At 34.8% G+C, this 19852-nt stretch overlaps 2 protein-coding genes across 3 annotated transcripts in view; one reads left to right on the top strand and one right to left on the bottom strand.

Moving 5' to 3' along the window:
* Positions 1–19852, bottom strand: part of LOC123322966 (netrin-B) — a 408729-nt gene that overhangs the window by 316098 nt on the left and 72779 nt on the right. The window lies entirely within an intron of this gene.
* On the top strand, positions 7301–10548 carry LOC123322967 (facilitated trehalose transporter Tret1-like). Its single transcript, XM_044911089.1, has 2 exons — positions 7301–7478; positions 9077–10548. The coding sequence occupies exons 1-2, from the start codon at positions 7412–7414 to the stop codon at positions 10420–10422; spliced, it is 1413 nt and encodes a 470-aa protein (XP_044767024.1). The 5' UTR covers positions 7301–7411; the 3' UTR covers positions 10423–10548.

Genomic DNA, 19852 nt, shown 5'->3' with positions numbered 1-19852 from the left:
CAACCTATTTCACCCAAGTGTGGCGGTCATTCGTAGATGACTGAATAATATGCAGTTAATTGATCCCTCATTGATTTTAAATATTTTAGGCATAGTGATGGTTTATCATGTTTCCATTCTACAGTTTCCATTTTAGCACTAGGAAATTAATTTTTTCCGAGAAAATCAAAAGTAAAAAAATTTCAACCTCTGGTTGATTTTGGCGCCCCCTTAGGCTGGCGCCCGGGGCAAGCGCCCCGCTTGCCCCCCCCTAGATCCGGGCCTGTCCATTTAAATCCTGATAATTTTGAATACAAAATTCAATCAATGTTTTGTCTAGAATAACATTGTTCAAATATTCCAGAAAACTGAAAGGAATTACGGTATCGTCCGTATCAAATGTATTTGAAGGTGAAAAATTATGACCATGCAGGCTGACGAAAAAAACGAAACTGTCGTTTCTCCACTCAGATTGTGTGAGAATTTCGTTCAGTGGATATTTATCTGGATAAGATATTCAATGTCATCATCCAAGAAGCTTCGAAAACTAAACATAACCTAATTTCGTGCGAAAATTGATTTAATACCCCACCGAGCCATTTCTGCCACGCATAGACGAAAATACTCATAGATCAAACCGCCCCAACCTCCCGAAATTAACTTGGGGTGAACCTGATTGATTCTGCCGTATTATTCCGTAGTGGAGTTTGGCTTTGAACATCATTAGCACATATGCCCCCGTTGGTGAGGGGTGATGCGGTGGCTCTCCTAAATCCAGGCGGTGCAGCAGATTGTGTTGTGTGTGGGTGGAAGCGGCCCGGATAGATGGCTTAATTCCTCTTTTGCTTCAGAGTCCCTGCATCGGCATCCTGTTTGACTTAGTAATTATCGTCAACGAGACTACGATGATCGATCTTCTCCGTGCAGCCGTAATTTGCGAGTTGTTCTGCGTTATCTTCGCATTTAAGTTTCACGATACTGGACAGATTTCACTGAAGATGGTTCACAATGAGAACCCAAGATTTGATTCGCGTGATCAACGATCTCTGATAGCAAAGTGATTAGAAAAAACCTTTTTCATCTCCACAATTTGAAATCCCTTAAATATTCGAATGGGTGTGGAATAATGGTTTGTTTCCAAATTTTTGTGGAAAATTTAAATTGTTGTATTTTCGGGAGACAAAATTATCGAACGATTAGCGCAACCTTTCTGAAAGAGAACTCTACAATTCCTTGTCGAAACAGCTACGACTTTATCACGATTCTAGTACAAATTGAAATGATCATATATCGATCGTGCCATTTCTATAATCTCACATCGAAGTAGCCGTCACGTGACACTGCGATACCAGGTAGATTTTATTTATTGCCTTAATTCGTATTTCTTCAATCATATCTCCCGAAATATTCGTTAGAAAACTATGCCGTAATTCTCGGCATTTTTCATCGGCAATAAATGTTGCAGATATGGCTGACATTCATAGATATTGAGTAATTTCGATGCCAGTCAAAACCTCAATGGCTCATTTTGTTGGATTGAATTGAAACTTAGTTATCGTGGATTAACCTTCAAAATTAGATATATACTATCGCGGACTTTTTCATAGAACTTTTGAAGCTGTGCAAAATTGTACCTGATCATTCCTTCCATCCCTTATAGTTCACCAAGCGTTTCGAGAAAATTCATGGATTGCTCCAAAATCCACATTTTTATTTCATGTATTGTTTTTCAGTTGATATAGGCATTATCAGTAGCCTTCAATAAAATTTGGGGTTCTTCAGAAGACTTTTCAGAGCTTCGAACACATATATTATACTCCATTCACATTTATTTTAGCAGTCGGTTGGCCATGGAAATTTGACACATTTACTCTGTATAGTACAAAAATGTGGGGTTACGAAGCTTGTCAAAACATTTTTGGGTTTTAAATCAACGCTATGTTGCCCGTTCTACGTAAAAGTTTCTGTTATTACGTATTTTATCACAATGTCGAATCTCTTCGGAAAATATGTGACGAACATAATTGAAGTTCATACAAACTGATTGAAGGCAGACCAAATCCAGTTATTTGCATGGAAAATACAAGAGATCAGTATAATATCATAATATGCACTAGCTTGAGGAGAGTTAATGTTCGTTATCTTCTTTGGCTAATTTGAATACGTTACATCAGTTGTAGATTTCAAAAATATTAACCCGAAGATAAAATGCATATGATGCAGTAGTTGGGAATGGGTATCTCCCGAAGGAATTAACAGATAATTACAAGATTGTTAAATTCTTCAACAAAAACCGTCTTGCATCAATATAAGTAAAAGGAATTAAAGGAAGTTTCAATCAAGATGAACTTCACCTTTGAACAAAAATTTCACATGAATAAACAATTAGCAGGACAACTGGCGCGTATTTGTGGCTGTTTATCTTGATGCATTGATATAATAATAATAATAAGGTATTTATTGGTACCTTAAGACATTTACAATGTATAGGACAAGTCAAATAAAAAATAGAAAAATCAATTTTACAGTCTGTTATTGTTCAAACCTAACGCCCTGTTATTTTTTCTACAGAGATTTTTTTGTTGATGCATTTCTGATCCTATTGTCACATTTTGATCCGAATAACCTGTCCTTAGCCTAAATGGTCAAATATTTTAGGGCTAACTCATAACAGCTGTAGAAAAATATCAAATTTCTTCGTCTTTTCTACCATAAGGGTAAATAAGTAAAATTCTCTACATCATGATTGGAAACCTCCGTTTATAAGTTTACTCATAAAACACAACGGACAATTTTTCCAATCCATTCCCCCATGTGAGCATGTGAACAACGGATTTATTACCGGCAAGGTGGAATTTACGACCAAACCATATGGGCCTCGTTTCCCAGATCTTCATCAAACATCAGAAAGCAAATAAATATTCAATATTATCTGCCTCTGTTGCTTCGGTCTCGAGTTATACTCGTGTTTTCTAAACGATCACGATCGCAATCTCAAATCACGTATTCCGTTTTTTCGAGGCACAATACTACAATTTACAGAAGCAAATGGTTCGGCGACTACTTTAAGCCGTGTGTGGCCTCTACGCGCATAACGTTCAGCCAGTTTCGCAAATTGCACAAACCCACCTTAGATTCCCGCAATTTCAGTATCTAATGATTGTGGGATTTTCTTACTGGCGATGGCGAAATGGAAGCTGTGCGAAATGTAATACCATGGCTCGAGGGATTGGAAAAACGATGTGAAATATCTACACTAGACGAAGGAATTTGAAATAGTCATATAAAGCAAACCACTATCGAAACCAAAGCAGCGATGGACAGGTTACACCCACTGATGGGTCAGGTGGACGGATCCACATGTCGAAAGAAAAAAAATTTAAAATCATCAATAGTAGTTGGGAAGCCCAAAAGGAAAATTCGGTATTTACTCGCGCGTGTCAGTTTAATATAAGGGGAGATACCTTGAACCATGTAGAGTACCTCTATACCAAAAATTAGAGGGGAAAATTAGGGGGATTTGTCTAGGACAGACTGTCAGAATAGTAAAAAAAAAAACGATCATTGTACATACTCGAGTGTCTCAGATTAAAGATATATGAGGTTAATTACATATTGAAAAGTATATATTCTCTTACAGCGGGTTTCATAAAACTTTGATTGCCCGATCAACGATTCGACAGTCACTCGATTTCAAAAACGAAATCACTAAAACTTTTTCATTCCTACATATATTGAAGAAGTATCAATTGAAAATCCTTGAATGGACACGTATATAGATCACAATTTGATGCCAGAATGGTATTTCGAATTCTCATCACTGAATTATTGACTGAAAACCAATTGACTTTTATCCGTCAATCAAGCGTTGATTCCCCGATCGAGCTTTATGAAACCGGGGGTTAATCTGACAATTTAAGTCTGACGATAATGTGTGGGAGGGTGCCAAACTTGCAAAAAAAACGTCACGTGTAAATTCTCGAGCGCAGTGGTTTTTTTTCTTATATTGAAGCTAATTATTCAAGAATATCAGAAAAAATATAATCTGCAGTTTCAGCAAGCCGAAACAATAAAAATTGGCCATAGAGGTCACAAAAATAAGTTTTTTTTAATTATCTCCTCTCCTGGGCTTTAAATTGTTTTCGCCTTCATTATAAAAGTTGTAGAGCATAACATATTCTACAAATTTTATCCGAAGCAATTTTTTTCTACGTTTGAACGTTTTTGAGATATATGGCGATAAATGTACATCAGACTGGGTTCCTACATTGACCTTGGTTTTTCGCATGTGGCTAAGCTCCTCGTTCTTATCGCCCTCTAACTCGAAAACGTTTAGAAGTATGTAAAATTGCTTCAGACAAAAGTTGTATAGAATGTTATTATCTACAACTTTCATAATAAATACAGAAACGATGAGAGGTACAGGAAGGGAGATATTTCCAAAAAATTTCTTGTTATCATCTCGGTTGTCATCTTCAAACCTTCAGATTAAGAAATTAGTGTCAGATTAATGGGTCAACATGTCCGTAACACCGAGATTAACCATCTGTATGAAAATCTGACACGCTCGAGGATGTACAAGTAACGATATTTTTTTGCATTTTCAAAGGACCGCTGTGACCTTGTGTCACGTCCGAATTGTCAGTCCCTTGAAAAGTAGCTTGCTTTGGGTCCAATTAACATATCCTATCTTTCGTATGTCCAGCCCCACCACGCAAACTGTCAGATTAACATGAATTTATTATCAGAGACACGTTGGGCATATACAGTATCTTAATCTGACACGCTCGAGTATGTACACCTGAAGATTGTTTTTTGCAACTTTGAGTATCCGCAGAGTGCAGACGCTTTTCCCACCGCTGAAAGTGCATATGTTACGGGCAATGTAAATAATTGGGCATTGTTCATAATGCCCGGGCAATTTAAAAAGTGCCCAAATGGATATGACAAAATGATAAATTATGTTCCAAATATTACATTGCCCGGTCATTATGTATGTATAATGCTGAAAGTCAAGTGGCAATTTAAAAATCATTTTTATTCATATTTCTTATAAAAAAACAAATTTTTACATACCTAACTGACAAAGTAACAAAAAATAACAAATTTCACATGGTGACAAACAAACCGGTGGCGATGAAATAAGTACAAACAAAACTTAAGTCCAAATAAAAATAATGTATTAGATATGTACGTACTTATAAATTTATATTTACACAAAATGTCAATATGTAGCAATACCTACATAGAGGGTGTATTTATTAGAGCATCTTCCACTTTGGTGGCATTTGGAGTTACATAGCTTTTTTTACGACACTTGCACTTACCGGATTTAGAGCTACCTTTACAGCCACATCGACTATAGCTTTGGCCCTGTTTCTTGGATGACAATCTCGCACATTCTCATAGTGAAATCTCTGTCTGTGGAATATCTTCGCCATATATAAACTTCTCATTACAAATTGTAAATTGATTCCGGGCATAAAGTTGATTTAGAATTCCGTGTTTCGTGCCGTAGTTCCTCCTCATCATGATGACTTGGACCTGGTAGCTTCGCTATGCTGTGGTTTATTTTACAGTAGACCTTCTTCTACAGACTGTAAATTGATCTGATCTTCTACTAAAACTTCTGAGTCCTCTTCACAATTTATATTATGCAGAACGTCTGTGGTTAAAAAACTTTTTAGACCAACTTTTAACTTTGTCCCAAACATGGCCTCGTACGGAGTTACAGTTGATGCCATTAAGATGAGCCACGGCCCTCTTAACCCTTAAGAGGGCTGTGGATGAGCTCTGTTCTTCATTAGCTGACACTTAATCAAAGTGCCCAAAGAAATAATAGCGGTATTTATAATGACCGGGCAATGTGAGAAATTATCGTAAAGTAATTCGAATTTATCAAATTGCCCAATTTCAATAGTCATTATTCATAATAACCAAGCATTATGAGTACTGACCTAAATAATTACATTGCCCGTAACATATACATCATAGAACCTTTTTCGTTATGATATTTGGCAACAGCCTTCAGAATTCTTCAATACAAATTAATTTCATAGAAATATAAAAGTTGGCAGGGGTTGTAAATTTCATGACAAAATATTACTGAGAAATTCATGGATTGCTCAAAAATCCGCATTTTTATTTCATGTATTGTTTTTCAGTTGATATAGGCATTATCAGTAGCCAGCATTCCTTCAATAAAATTTGAGGTCCTTATTCAGAAGCCTTTTCAGAGCTTCGAACACGTTTATTATGTGTAACTTTTTCAGTACATTTTGTGAACCATGTGATATTTTCTATGATAATTTGACAACAATCCAACAGAGATTCTCTTTCTACCATCTAATCTTCAAAATCGACTAGGTCTCCACGACGCTCGAGTAAATCCCGATTTAGCATCGTCGGCTCCCCAACTATAGGCATCGACTGATATGAATATCAGTTGTATGGGAATTCGCTGCTGAAAACCATCTCAAGGGGATTCAGGCCACAGAAAATAAGCTACTACGATGTACAATAGATGCACCCTGTTTTGATAAGAACAGGCAAATCTATCGATTCAATGTAACAGAGAATTCATGAAGAGGAAACGGGAAGAAATACCTCGGGTAAGTTTTTCCATATTTTAGGTCATCATCTCAGAATATTTTCGTCATTTTCTCGATACATTACGTGCTATCGAGGTTGCTATAGAAATACCGATATTTTATGAAATTCTATGAACTGCATTGGCGTGCATAATGGGACTTTTGATAAAAAAATCAAACTTAATTTCAAATAACATTTTTCACAGTTTTTTAGGAACCACCTACAACTTAAAAGTTGCAGTTTGTTTTTGTTGGCGATAAAGCGTTGCGTCATCGAGCATGATTAGGAAGCTTTGGACTCTAGAGTCTAGAAATTTATATAAAATTTGAGAGAAATTAGATTAATTCAACAATAAATTATCAATATTCTTTCGAATTTTGTCTCGTAGATGATATGTTCTTTTAGGAACATATGATAAAATATCTCGATGTACTCAACTGAACTGATGCAGGTTAAATCTAATAAGTATGTAATAATTAGGACGATACATCCTCATCAAATGTGATTGCAAACTCAATAGAATCATTTAATCCAAAACAATTTCGGTAGTTACCTAGCACGCATTGTACTTATAACCCAATCGAATATCCTGTTTGTAAGAGATCAACGAACAACGCTCATCAAATATTGAGTTTCAAGCGTCATCCAATAACTTTTCTTTGCTAGTTGTATATGAAAAGAAATATTTGCATTCAAAGATTATAAGTATTATTATACATTTGAAACATCTCTAAATTTTTCAATCTCACATTATAAGCCACATAACAATGAAGAATCGTTCTTGAATCTAATAGAATTTGAAAATAATTTTCTATAATTTAGTGCACCGGAATTTTTCAAGATGATTTTGACTTTTATGAACGTCAAAGACGAAGGAGTTCATAATGAATACTTGGCTGTGATATTGTGTGAGTATCTTAATTCATACTTTAGTAGCATTCACATAGGAGGCGACCTTGAAGGGAAAACAGACGACTTTGCAAGTAGATTTTTTTGAACTGCAGGGGTAAGCTGTGTTTCCGGGAAAGCTTGCCTTGAAAATTGAAATCATCGACCTTTTATATTATAGTTTTGGGTTCGATTAATCGTTTCTTCTAATGAATGAAATGAAAAGAACCTCAGTAACATTAAAATAACGAAATACAAAATATATTGTACTGAAATATCTGTGAGGGTACATCCAAAATGTCAACTTGAGTTTGAAAGATGAATAAATAAAAAGAAGCTGATTCGAAAAAATGATAATCTCATTGAGAGCAATTTGGAGAGAAGGCACAGGAAAGAAATGCAATAGCTGGAGGATTCTTTGGAAATGATTCAATGTTGTATTGTTTGAGTGTTCGTCTGATGGATCGAAAGAGACACTCTTTTCCTTTACAATTTTTTTACCGGCTCGGTTTAAAAGATACACTGTTGAAAACCATAAAAAAATATCATTTTTAGTTCTTCTCACAAACGGTTTTATCGAATGAAATGAATTTCCGAATATATAGTTGTTCATTTATGTGATGCATCTTTTTCGAACACAAGATATCACCTACGTCTTCCAGTTTTCTCATTATGACCATTACGTACCATAAAAATACCAAGAATTCAAAGAACCCAATTCTTGAAACTAGGTTGGATGCTATCTAATGAATATCTGAAAGTTTTCTTAACTAAAAAAACTAATTTGAGTATAAAAAATTAGAAAGTAGCTAAAAGTAGCTGAATCTATGGCACTACATACCTGTGGATCTATCAAACAGAGTTGTATTCAGCCAAAGTACCCAATTTCTCAAATTTCACAAATATTTTTTAATTAGTCGAAAATGGCGCATTATACGAGAAAATATGAAGAATACTTTTATTACGCTGGTATTTTTATGGTACGTAATGGTCATAATGATAAAATTGAAAGACATTGGGTGATATCTTGTGTTCGAAAAAGATTAATCAAATAAATGAAAAACTATATTCCGAAATTCATTTCATTCGATAACACTGTTTGTGAGATATCTATGGTTTTTCAACAACCTGTATCTTTTAAACAGAACCGATTCGGAAAAAATGGTAAGAAAAAGAAGTGTTCTTTTTGACCTCAAGAATCTCCTGTTAAAATATTTGTACGAGTCAAAGACTCATATACAGTATATATAATATATGTTGAATTTTTCAATAATAAGTAGAAATTTTCAAAGAGTATCTATTTTCTGTTATTCCAAAAGATCTGAAATAAAATAAGTTTATTGATTGGTAGAGGACAAAGGATGAAGGAAATAATTTTACCCTTTGATCTCTATATACCAATCAATAAACTTATATCATATTGAAGGCCATTAAACAAATAGGTACTGCGAAACCAAAATAATTCTTAGGGAATTTTACGGCACCTGGAAATAGACTGATGTTTTTCAGATCAGATTTCAGTAATCCGTGAAGCAATCAAGTTATTCTTCTATGTAGTTTGTAGTATGATTTATTGAGTGTATTTCGCAGAATTTATTCATAGCTTCACATTTTTCAGCATGCTTCATATACTACCTGTGTGGCGTCCACACAGGTTGGACCTCCCCTTCGATCGCGAAGCTACAGTCGCAAGAGTATCCATTCGAAGTATCTAACGAAGAGGCTTCGTATATAGCCATACTGGGACCATTTGGAGATATTGTGGGCGAGATATCGTATACTATTTTTGCAGACAGGATCGGAAGGAAGAATACCTTGCTCCTAGCCGGAGTCCCCATGATATCTGCGTGGATCTTGATATACCTTTCTCATCTGTCACCATTCATGATTTACGCCGCAAGATTCCTAGGCGGCATTTGTATGGGTACTGTCATTTCTGTATCCCCCATGTACACTTCCGAGATATCACGACCAGAGATAAGAGGTAAATTGGGAGTCATTTCAGTATTTGCTTTCATGAGTGGGGTAATCACGATAAATTTGTTTGGAAAATTCCTCACGATACATCAGTCTTCACTGATTTTTATTGTTGTAGTATTAGTTTTCTTCGCAACATTTTCTTTCATGCCTAAATCTCCCTATTACCTCCTCATCAAAGGAAGGAAGAAAGCTGCCGAAGAGAGTCTTATGTTCTTCAGAAGAACACATAACGTGACGAAAGAAGTATTAGCCCTTAATGAAGATGTGAATAGACAACTCAGCGAACCAGGAAGTTTCAGGGACCTCTTCACCAGATCCGTGAATAAAAGGGCGCTTAAATTGATGATTTTCGGAAGGATTTTCCAACAGCTAACTGGTGCTACAGCTTTAACAATGTACGGGCAGCATCTGCTCCAAGGTTCTTCCGAGATTATCGAACCACAATTTGCTATTACCATCATTTCTATTTGTCAAGCATGTTGCGTGGTTTTATGTGGTTCTATGTCGGATCAATTTGGTAGGGTTCCACTCTTGGTATACACAACTGGATTATGTTCCCTCAACCTACTCTTACTAGGTATTTATTTCACCCTCAGAGACTTTTCTGGCTGGAGTCCACCTTCCATTATTCCTGTTTTAGTATATGGTATATATTTTCTGGTTTACCAAACTGGAACTGGATCTCTTCTAAACGTTCTGCTGGGAGAAATGTTTTCAGCTTCGGTTAAACCAAAAGCAATATGTGTTGTAAACATAACTTACTCATTGGTCGTTCTATTCACAACGAAATTCTATCAAATCTCATATGACTACTTGCATATTTCCATTTTCTTTTATATCTTCGGTATATGTACTTTTGTGGGAACGCTATATTTCAAACATAATTTTCCTGAGACCAAAGGGAAAGGTTTGGAACAGATACAGATAGAATTGGGCCAGAAAGGTGGAAGAAGAAGAAGTAGGGAAATAACCAGAGGTGTTTGAGAGGTCAAGTATGAAATGGAGAAAGCGCTTTCTAGTAATAATTTTATTCTGTGATATCTTGTAGTCAATCAAGACAATGCCTTATTTTCCTTATTTTCTTGATAGGATAATAAAATATGAAGTATTTTTGAATATATTATAACATATACGATTTCAAAAAGTTGCAAACATTCATTTTCCGTACAAATTACTTCTACACTCACCAAGATTTGCCAATGAAAAAAAAATTGGTTCACGTCAGATCTCACCTGAAATGAAAGAAAAAACTGAATTAATAATTTTTTTCTCAATTCAAAAGCAGCACATACTGCATATGACGGATGAAATTCTTTCTATTCATTTATTATTGAAATTGTTATTTTTCGATGAAATAATTCATCAAATATCACTCTACGAAAAAAATATATTTTCGATAACTGCCATTCGCCTCAAAAAATGTATAAACAAAATTCAAGTACATAGTTCAACCATGTGTAATTTTTTTATTTTATAACTACAGTCAGTTCCATAATCGATTTTGAAGTTACTTTATACAGGGTGTCCGGGTAGTAACTGTACATACTCATACCAAAGATAGAGTTGGACTAGCTGATTACGGATTGACTATAAAAAATTAATTTCTGGATTTACCTAGAAAGCTACAGGGTGATTTTCCAACTTCATGGAAATATTTAGACCATCATAAAATCCAAACTTATTGACGGATATTATTGAAACTTAGGAGGTTATTGACACATGCTAAGGTGGAGTTAGAAATATATCAATTATTCCATTATTCCAGGGCCGGACTCATTGATCTTCATTTAAAGTATTCAGGGTAAAAAAAACACTTTGTATTTCGAATGACAAATAATTGATTCGCTTTTTAGAAAGAAGCTAAATTATGCTTCAATTTTTGGTATCGCTCAAAGTTGTCACATCAACAATTATTTTTTTATGAATTTCTTAATTTGGATAAAGTTCGAATATTGCAATTTATTTACCTGAACAGGACATAGTCATCTTGTGCAGGTCGAAAATAAATAATTAATTTTCTTAAAAAAGTCACTGAAGGTGAAGAAGACTATAATAAGTTGTTGATATACTGGGTGGCCACCGCAGACGCGGATTTCACTTTGAGGGAGTAAATGAAGGTATTTTGAAAAAAAAAATTGGTGATGTGTATAGGGTATACAGAAGCATATTTCAAAATTATTCTTATGTATACGGGGTGTTTGACAACAATGATATAGTCCAAAGTTACACTTCTTCCAATGTAAAAACCTCTATATGAATTCAAAATTGGTATGGCAAGTTCAAATAATCATGAGTTTTATGATTTTCAGTTTGGGAGAATGTTACAAAATATCTAACTAGATTCAAAGATCAAGCTCAAAAATGCAGAGAAATGTGCTTATTAAAGCTCTGAACTTTTTTGTAAATTTTCTACTAATACTTTCGCATTTTATATTCAAACATGAGATTTTCAGTTCTCTTCATGGTGAAAAATTCAATTTTTCGAACTCTATCCAAATTCAAAAATTCATAAAAAAATAATTGTTGATGTGACAACTTTGAGTGATACCAAAAATTGAAGGATACTTTAGCTTCTTCCTGAAAAGCGAATCAATGATTTGTAATTCGAAATACAAATTGTTTTTTTTTACCCTGAACACTTTAAATGAAGATTAATCAGTCCGGCCCTGGAATAATGAAATAATTGATATATTTCTGACTTGACCTTAGCATGTGTCAATAACCTCCCAAGTTTCAATAATATCCGTCAATAAGTTTGGATTTTATGATGGTCTAAAAAATCACCCTGTAGCTTTCTATGGAAACCCAGAAAGTAATTTTTTATGGTCAATCCGTAACCAGCTAGTCCAACCCTATCTCTGGTGAGAGCATGTACAGTTATTCCCCGGACACCCATATCTCCCTCCATTCTACCAAAAACAAAAGGAAGCATTGACGAATCTTCAGAACTGAGGATAAAACTGACTGTTACATCCAAATTCATAATGAATTTTATGTTCTCCTCAATTCCAAAGTTTCTCTCACTTGCACTAAAAAGGGAAACTTAAAAAAGCTTTAAGGTTGAAGGAACTAAAAAATTGATTATAAAATTGCCTGTAAGGACGTTAGGAGTTTAGTTTAGTAAGATACCAACTTGTTTGTATCATTATAATACGAGTTATAAAATATATAGGAGGGAAGGTATTCCTGATTTGAACTTTACAAGCTCACTTTTATTGTTATAACTCAGTACTAGTATATTATTCTGACACCATTGACTGAAAATATTTATGATATGCCAAGTTTCTTCAATTCCATAACTATTAGTAAAAAAGATGATAGCGCTTCATCGTCATACTCATGACCATTTGACAGGGATCTAAAAATAAGTCGTGAGGCTGAGGATGTATTTTCGTCTACCTGGCCATAGGTGGCGCAACTATCTGTATATCTTTTGATGGTGCCTCTCCATCTGTAATGTTATGTGCTATCAACGCAACGAACACATTCTTCAAATGTCCAAGTGCGCGTCATTAGAATTGATTCCAAAGATTAATCATAAGGAGGCGAATATTTCAGTTTAGTATTATACTGGTATACTGGTAGTCATTATTTGAAATGATAAAATATTTTTTCTTCTTGAGTCTGGAACATCTCTATTGATTTTCGGAACAAGAGCCATTAGAGAATCCACTGCTTATGCTGGCTATGTGCGGTTTTTGAGTAGGGAAACAAGACAATTAGCTTCATCCTAGTGTGGTAGCGTATGTTTATTCCTCCCTGCTATGCGTCTGGAATAACTCCCCTTTTAGTGATTATGAGGGGGCGTCCCCCTTATTCGATTATCCCATGTCGTTCGCAACACGATGTAACTACCGCTCTGTTCGACCCTTATTAATATGATCTGCAGTGATACGATGCAGGAGCATCGTTTGATATATAAATGGTTTTACCAACACTGAATTCCCTGAAGAAATGGTTGCATATCGATGTTTCGATCTCGTTCATTATTACACATAATATACTCCATTTACTTTTATTTTAGCGCTCGGTCGGCCATGGAAATTTGACACATTCCACTCTGCATAGTACAGAAATGTGGGGTTATGAGGCTTGTCAAAACATTTTTGGGTTTTAAATCAGCGCTATGTTGTCCGTTTTTTCACAATATCGAATCACTTCGGAACATATGAAGTCGAAAATAGAAAATATGTGACGTGAATAATTGACGTTTATACGAACTGATTGAAGGCATACCAAATATAGTTATTTGTATGGAAAATACAAGTGATTCGTTATTAAATATATTTATTTTTACTATAGAAGAAAATTCAATTATTGACACATAATATGCAGTAGCTTGAGGAGAGTTCCTGTTGGTCATCTTCTTTGGTTAAAGGTTGAAGACGTTACATCAGTTAATAATGTCAGTTTGAAGAAAACGTATAATTTGAGTATATTTATTGTAGAGCTGGTAGAGCGCTTTCGGCTAGTTAGCCATCATCAGTACCGTTGTCCTAAAATAAAAATAAAGTGCCTACAGATTATTAAATTATTTGAGTACACAGCCCACAACCCACATAGTGTTACATCAGTTGTAGATTTCAAATAAATCAAACCCCAAGATGAAATAATAAAATAATAAATAAATAATAATGAATTAACAATTAACAGGACAACTGGCTCGTATTTGAGGCTGTTTATTTTAATACTTTATAATAATAAAAATTAAATATTTATTGATCCCTTAAGACATTTACAATGTATAAGACAATTCAAATGAAATATAGAAAAATTAATTTTCTGGAACTTATTCTACGATGAGATTCATCGAAAATCCTGTAGTAACTTTTCGCATTTGTTCACCCGAAAATGAAATTCTCAATTATATTAATATTGGGTCTCTCAATAGAAGGAAATTATTTGTCATTCTCTTCATTTACAATCCTTTTGATTGTGGAAACATTCAACTAAAATATAAGTCGTTTAGATTCAGATGTAGAATATGTAGATATTAGATTAGAATATCAGACTTACCTACTATTTTAATGAGCGGACCTGAATTCTAAATAACACTTCCTAAAACACTGTCTTCTCTCTTTTTCAATGACTTTCGGCATTTTTGTAATATTAATTGATATAAGTTGTGGCAACGGAGCTGGCGTTATGACATTAACGACATTTTATGAGTGACAACCTCACTACGCTCTATATAGTTACAAAAACTAGGAAAAATTATTTCATGGCCAACCGAGTGCTAAAATAAGAGTGAATGGAGTTAACGTTTTCCAAAATAAGGCACTAGCCTCATAGCTAGCCTCTATTGAGGTAGCAGAACCACTTTTGAATTTTGGATTTTTTTCCGGCCATAATTTAGGCTAATTTATTACCCCAATTAGAAATTGTTTGCTCCCAAATTTTTGGAGATATTGCTTACCATTAAGCTAGCAGAACCCGGAAGCTAATCGAACATTTAGCAAAAATCTGAGATGGGTAAAACTAGCAGAACCGAACCGATAATGCTATATTTATCCAGAATCTGACCATACCATACTTTCAGGCTAACTTTAAGCAAATTATTAACCTAGTAAAAATTTTTGCCCCCAATTGTGGGAGAAATTGCGAGATCTGCAAGCTGGCCTCCAAGGCCAAATCGATAACTAATTGTTTTTCAAAAAACATAATAACTTCGGGCCCATCTGAGGCTGTCATTCCCACCCAGTGCGGATTTTCCTTGAATGTGTTTAAAAAAATGGGTTGTGCTAGATTTACCGCTAGCAGAACTCCCAATTTCTCCAAAAATTGGGGAGCAAAAAAAATTTTGGGGTAATAGATTCTTTTTTTTTCGGCCTTAATTTTAGGCTAATTAAGGCCGAAAAGAATCCGAAATTCAATATTGGTTCTGCTAGCTTAACAGGGGTTACTAGCCGAGTATAATAATAAGAATCATAAAAGAAAAGTGTTTTATTTCAATTTTCAATGTCTTAAGTAATATCCGATTATTGTCGAGGAATTAACTATGGAAATAGAGATCTTTTTTCTATCTGACTTCCATATTCCGACTGAAAACCGGAACTAAAACTCCATTTTGTGGATTATTCTTATATTTCCACCCTAAATTGTTTCGTAAATGAGTCCTTAATTGAAATCAGAACGTGAATACGATCATTTCATTCATTCCTAATATCTTGGAAGCAATCTCGACTTAGCGACGTGAACAAACTCGCCAACAATGATGGAACAAACATCAACAAAAGCACACCACGTAGGGTGGTATATATTGTAGGATGGAAGTGTCTAATTGCTTTCCGCTCTCGTAAACCCCTCGCTTTTCCTCCTTTTCCGTTTCATGTTTTCACGACGTAATGAAAACACTCTGACGTCAACCTCCAGACCGCTCTGTTTTACACATACATTCTCAGAGTACGAGATGAGAATCAATTTTTATTTCACATTGCTATCAAAGCAAATTTCTTTAGTTTTACCAATAATAATTAAGTATAGAAGACGTAATTGATATACAGTGCGATTATTCAACTTGGAATAAATTCAGAATGAACTTGAACGACTTGTCTAATCCCATTAAAATTTCGACTGGAATGCTTAAACTGAAAACTTTCCTCAGTCACATCCAAATAAGGGAATGAGCTGATGAACAGGCAATGAAAACTAAACTCTTTTCTGTGCTAAAATATATTAAACATATAGGAATAGAACAGAAGATGCAAATAGAAATTGAATGCATGGAAACTCGCATACTGAGAGACAATTCAAAGAATTGAGAGGACCAAATGACATAGTTTCTACATGAATTTTAATGAACTTCATCCACAATTCTGATTTGGAATCTGAGAATTCTAAACTGCGTCTTTCACCTCAATTTCTTGTCTCAATTTCCTACTTTTCGAAAAATAAATACATATACAGGGTGACAATTTTAAAACTTGCCAGGCCAATTATGTCGCGAGAGGGACAACCATAGTATTCATGTAGATGGTCAAGTGATCTTTCAATTGAGGTATAGCTCACCCCCTATTCCCTATGGAGAATTTAGTGGTGATAGCTCCTACATCTAGGGTTGCGGAGATTTCGGCTTAGAATTCTGGTCAAAATATGTCCCCCTACGAATAGAAATTGACCAGTTCCGGCATTTTCTCTGAAATCATCCTTGGCGCGACATAATTGGACTGGCAAGTTTTCAAATTGTTACCCTGTATAGATTTACAGATTCTTGATGTAGCTCTTCTCGTTCCTACTCCTAAGAACATCCACGCAAACACACGATCCATAATTTTTCATGTTCTAGCTTCTATCGAATCAACTCTGAAGGAGCATACACTTCATTCCAAATATTTCCTTGCATAGATTTCATAAATCAATTCAATTCAAATCCATCCATATTGAATTCTTCGAATTGGTAAATATCTTTTCGAACTCCTTCCTAACTTTCCGCGAATTCCTTAATAAAGTATAGAGGGGCATATTGAATCAGAGACTGAACTTTTTCTTCGGAAAATAGTATGAAATGGAAATATACGATGTCGGAATGTATTAAGATGTTAGTTGGGAATGAATTGCTTTTCTTTAGAGTAAATCTTTTCGTTACAAAGAATTCTTCTGGGTGAAAACTTTCAGATACTTGTATATGAACAACAATAGAATCGAATGCTTCCTAAATGTTTTGATTTGTAGTTATGTAAGTATACAGGGTGAGTCTTTGACTGGTACAAATATTTTAACAGTAGATTCTTGAGGTCAAAGAAACACTTTTTTCTTTCACCATTTTTTCCGAATAGGCTCGAAAACTGCTGTTGAAAAACCATAAAAAAATGTTATTTTTAGTTCTCACGAACGGTTTTATCGAATGAGATGAATTTCGGAATATAGTTTTTCATTTATTCGATATGTTTTTTTCGAACACAAGATATCACTCAGGTCGTCCAGCTTTCTCGTTATGACCATGACTATAAAAACACTTTTGAAACTGAGTTGGATGCTGTCTGATGAATATTTGAAAGTTTTGTAAAATAAAAGTATTCCTCATATTTTCTCGTATAATGACCCTTTTTGGAGTAATTTGATGTTCAACAATTGAAAAGTATCTGTGAAATTTAAAAAATTGGGTATTCTGGCTGAATGCAACTCTGTTTAAAAGATCCACAGATGCGTAGTGTCATAGATTTAGTTTGTTATTCTAGAAGAAATTTTGTTTCTCCAGGCATGGCATAGCTCCTTATGAAAACTTAAAATGGCTGTATACCTCTTTATCAAGACCGAATCAGGAAAAATGATATAGGAAAATGTGTTTCTGTTACCTGTTAAAATTGTATTTGTACGAGTTGGAATGATTTTTGACCCAATATGGAACCAACAGGTATCTCACATGATATATCTACAATTTTGTGTTATATCTTTTTGAAATTTTTTTGGAATGAAATTTAAGGCAGTTCCATCATCTTTTAATAGATGTTAAGTCTGATGAATATTGCCTTTCATAGGCAATAGACCCTCATACCATAATTCCGATAGTGTGAACTAACTGAATCAAAAAATTTTCAGCCTTGAAAACTACCATTTTTCAGATGTCTTATCATTTCCTTTAGGGTGCACTAAGTTTTTTTTGAAAATTTCTCCAAATATCCACGTTTGCTCTGAAAATCTCCGAGATTTCATGATTGTTGAGTTTTTACTCTTTTCGGTTATTCTCTATCCATCGTTACAATATTCATAAAATATAAGACGAAGTATTCTACGTCATAAATGAAGATTCCTACGTCATGACAGATTCCAGCCCTACTAGGCTGTATTACATATTCATTTATTAATCAATTTATCATAATTTCGTACGGTGTGATATTAATATTTGATATTAATGTAGCGTCGTAACAGATCAGTGTGAAAGCAGCCACGAGTTCCAGCCACGCGTTTGCCTCGGCGCCTCGGTGAAGCGGTCGGCCCGCTCGGGGTGTATCTTGATTCGTAATAAAGGCTGGTACGGGATTGATATTGAAAAGTGGTAATGAAAATGAAATTTAACGATGTTCTCGAAAAGGGGTGAGGGTACTGAGTATCTACAACCATTCTGAACTATTTCTATGAATGAATAACGAGCTAGTGGGTTGATAAAATGGAAATTTTCTAGTTTCGAGTTAAATTGAGATATTTGAATTTTTTTTCCAGTGAATATATTCCCTTCAACATGCTCTTTAAGACCTATATACCCACTGATTTTGTCGGGCACGAATTCACCCCCCACTACCCCCAACTTGTGTGTTTGAAGAATTATGCTAAGTCGGGTAAAATTGAGATATTTGAATTTTTTTTTCAGTGAATATATTCCCTTTAACATGCTCTTTAAGACCTATATACCCACTGATTTTGTCGGGAACGAATTCACCCCCCACTACTCCCAACTTGTGTGTTTGAAAAATTATGCTAAGTCGGGTAAAATTGGGATATTTGAATTTTTTCTCCAGTGAATATATTCCCTTTAACATGCTCTTTAAGACCTATATACCACCTGATTTTGTCGGGCACGAATTCACCCCCCACTACCCCCAACTTGTGTGTTTGAAAAATTATGCTAAGTCGGGTAGAATTGAGATATTTGAATTTTTTTTTCAGTGATGATATTCCCTTTAACATGCTCTTTAAGACCTATATGCCCACTGATTTTGTCGGGCACGAATTCACCCCCCACTACCCCCAACTTGTGTGTCTGAAAAATTATGCTAAGTCGGGTAAAATTGGGATATTTGAATTTTTTCTCCAGTGAATATATTCATTCCCTTTAACATGCTCTTTAAGACCTATATACCACCTGATTTTGTCGGGCACGAATTCACCCCCCACTACCCCCAACTTGTGTGTTTGAAAAATTATGCTAAGTCGGGTAGAATTGAGATATTTGAATTTTTTTTTCAGTGATGATATTCTATTTACAATGCTCTTCAAGACTTATACACCACCTGATTTTGTCGGGCACGAATCCACCCCCCACTACCCCCAACTTGTGTGTTTGAAAAATTATGCTAAGTCGGGTAAAATTGATATATTTGAATTTTTTTTTCAGTGAATATATTCCCTTTAACATGCTCTTTAAGACCTATATACCACCTGATTTTGTCGGGCACGAATTCACCCCCCACTACCCCCAACTTGTGTGTTTGAAAAATTATGCTAAGTCGGGTAAAATTGAGATATTTGAATTTTTTTTCAGTGAATATATTCCCTTTATTATGCTCTTCAAGACCTATATACCACCTGATTTTGTCGGGCACGAATTCACCCCCCACTACCCCGAACTTGTGTGTCTGAAAAATTATGCTAAGTCGGGTAAAATTGAGATATTTGAATTTTTTTTCCAGTGAATATATTCCCTTTAACATGCTCTTTAAGACCTATATACCACCTGATTCTGTCGGGCACGAATTCA

This window comes from Coccinella septempunctata, chromosome 1, assembly GCF_907165205.1.
Source record: "Coccinella septempunctata chromosome 1, icCocSept1.1, whole genome shotgun sequence".
NCBI classification, from domain to species: domain Eukaryota; kingdom Metazoa; phylum Arthropoda; class Insecta; order Coleoptera; family Coccinellidae; genus Coccinella; species Coccinella septempunctata.
This window is presented reverse-complemented; position numbering and strand designations above follow the sequence as displayed.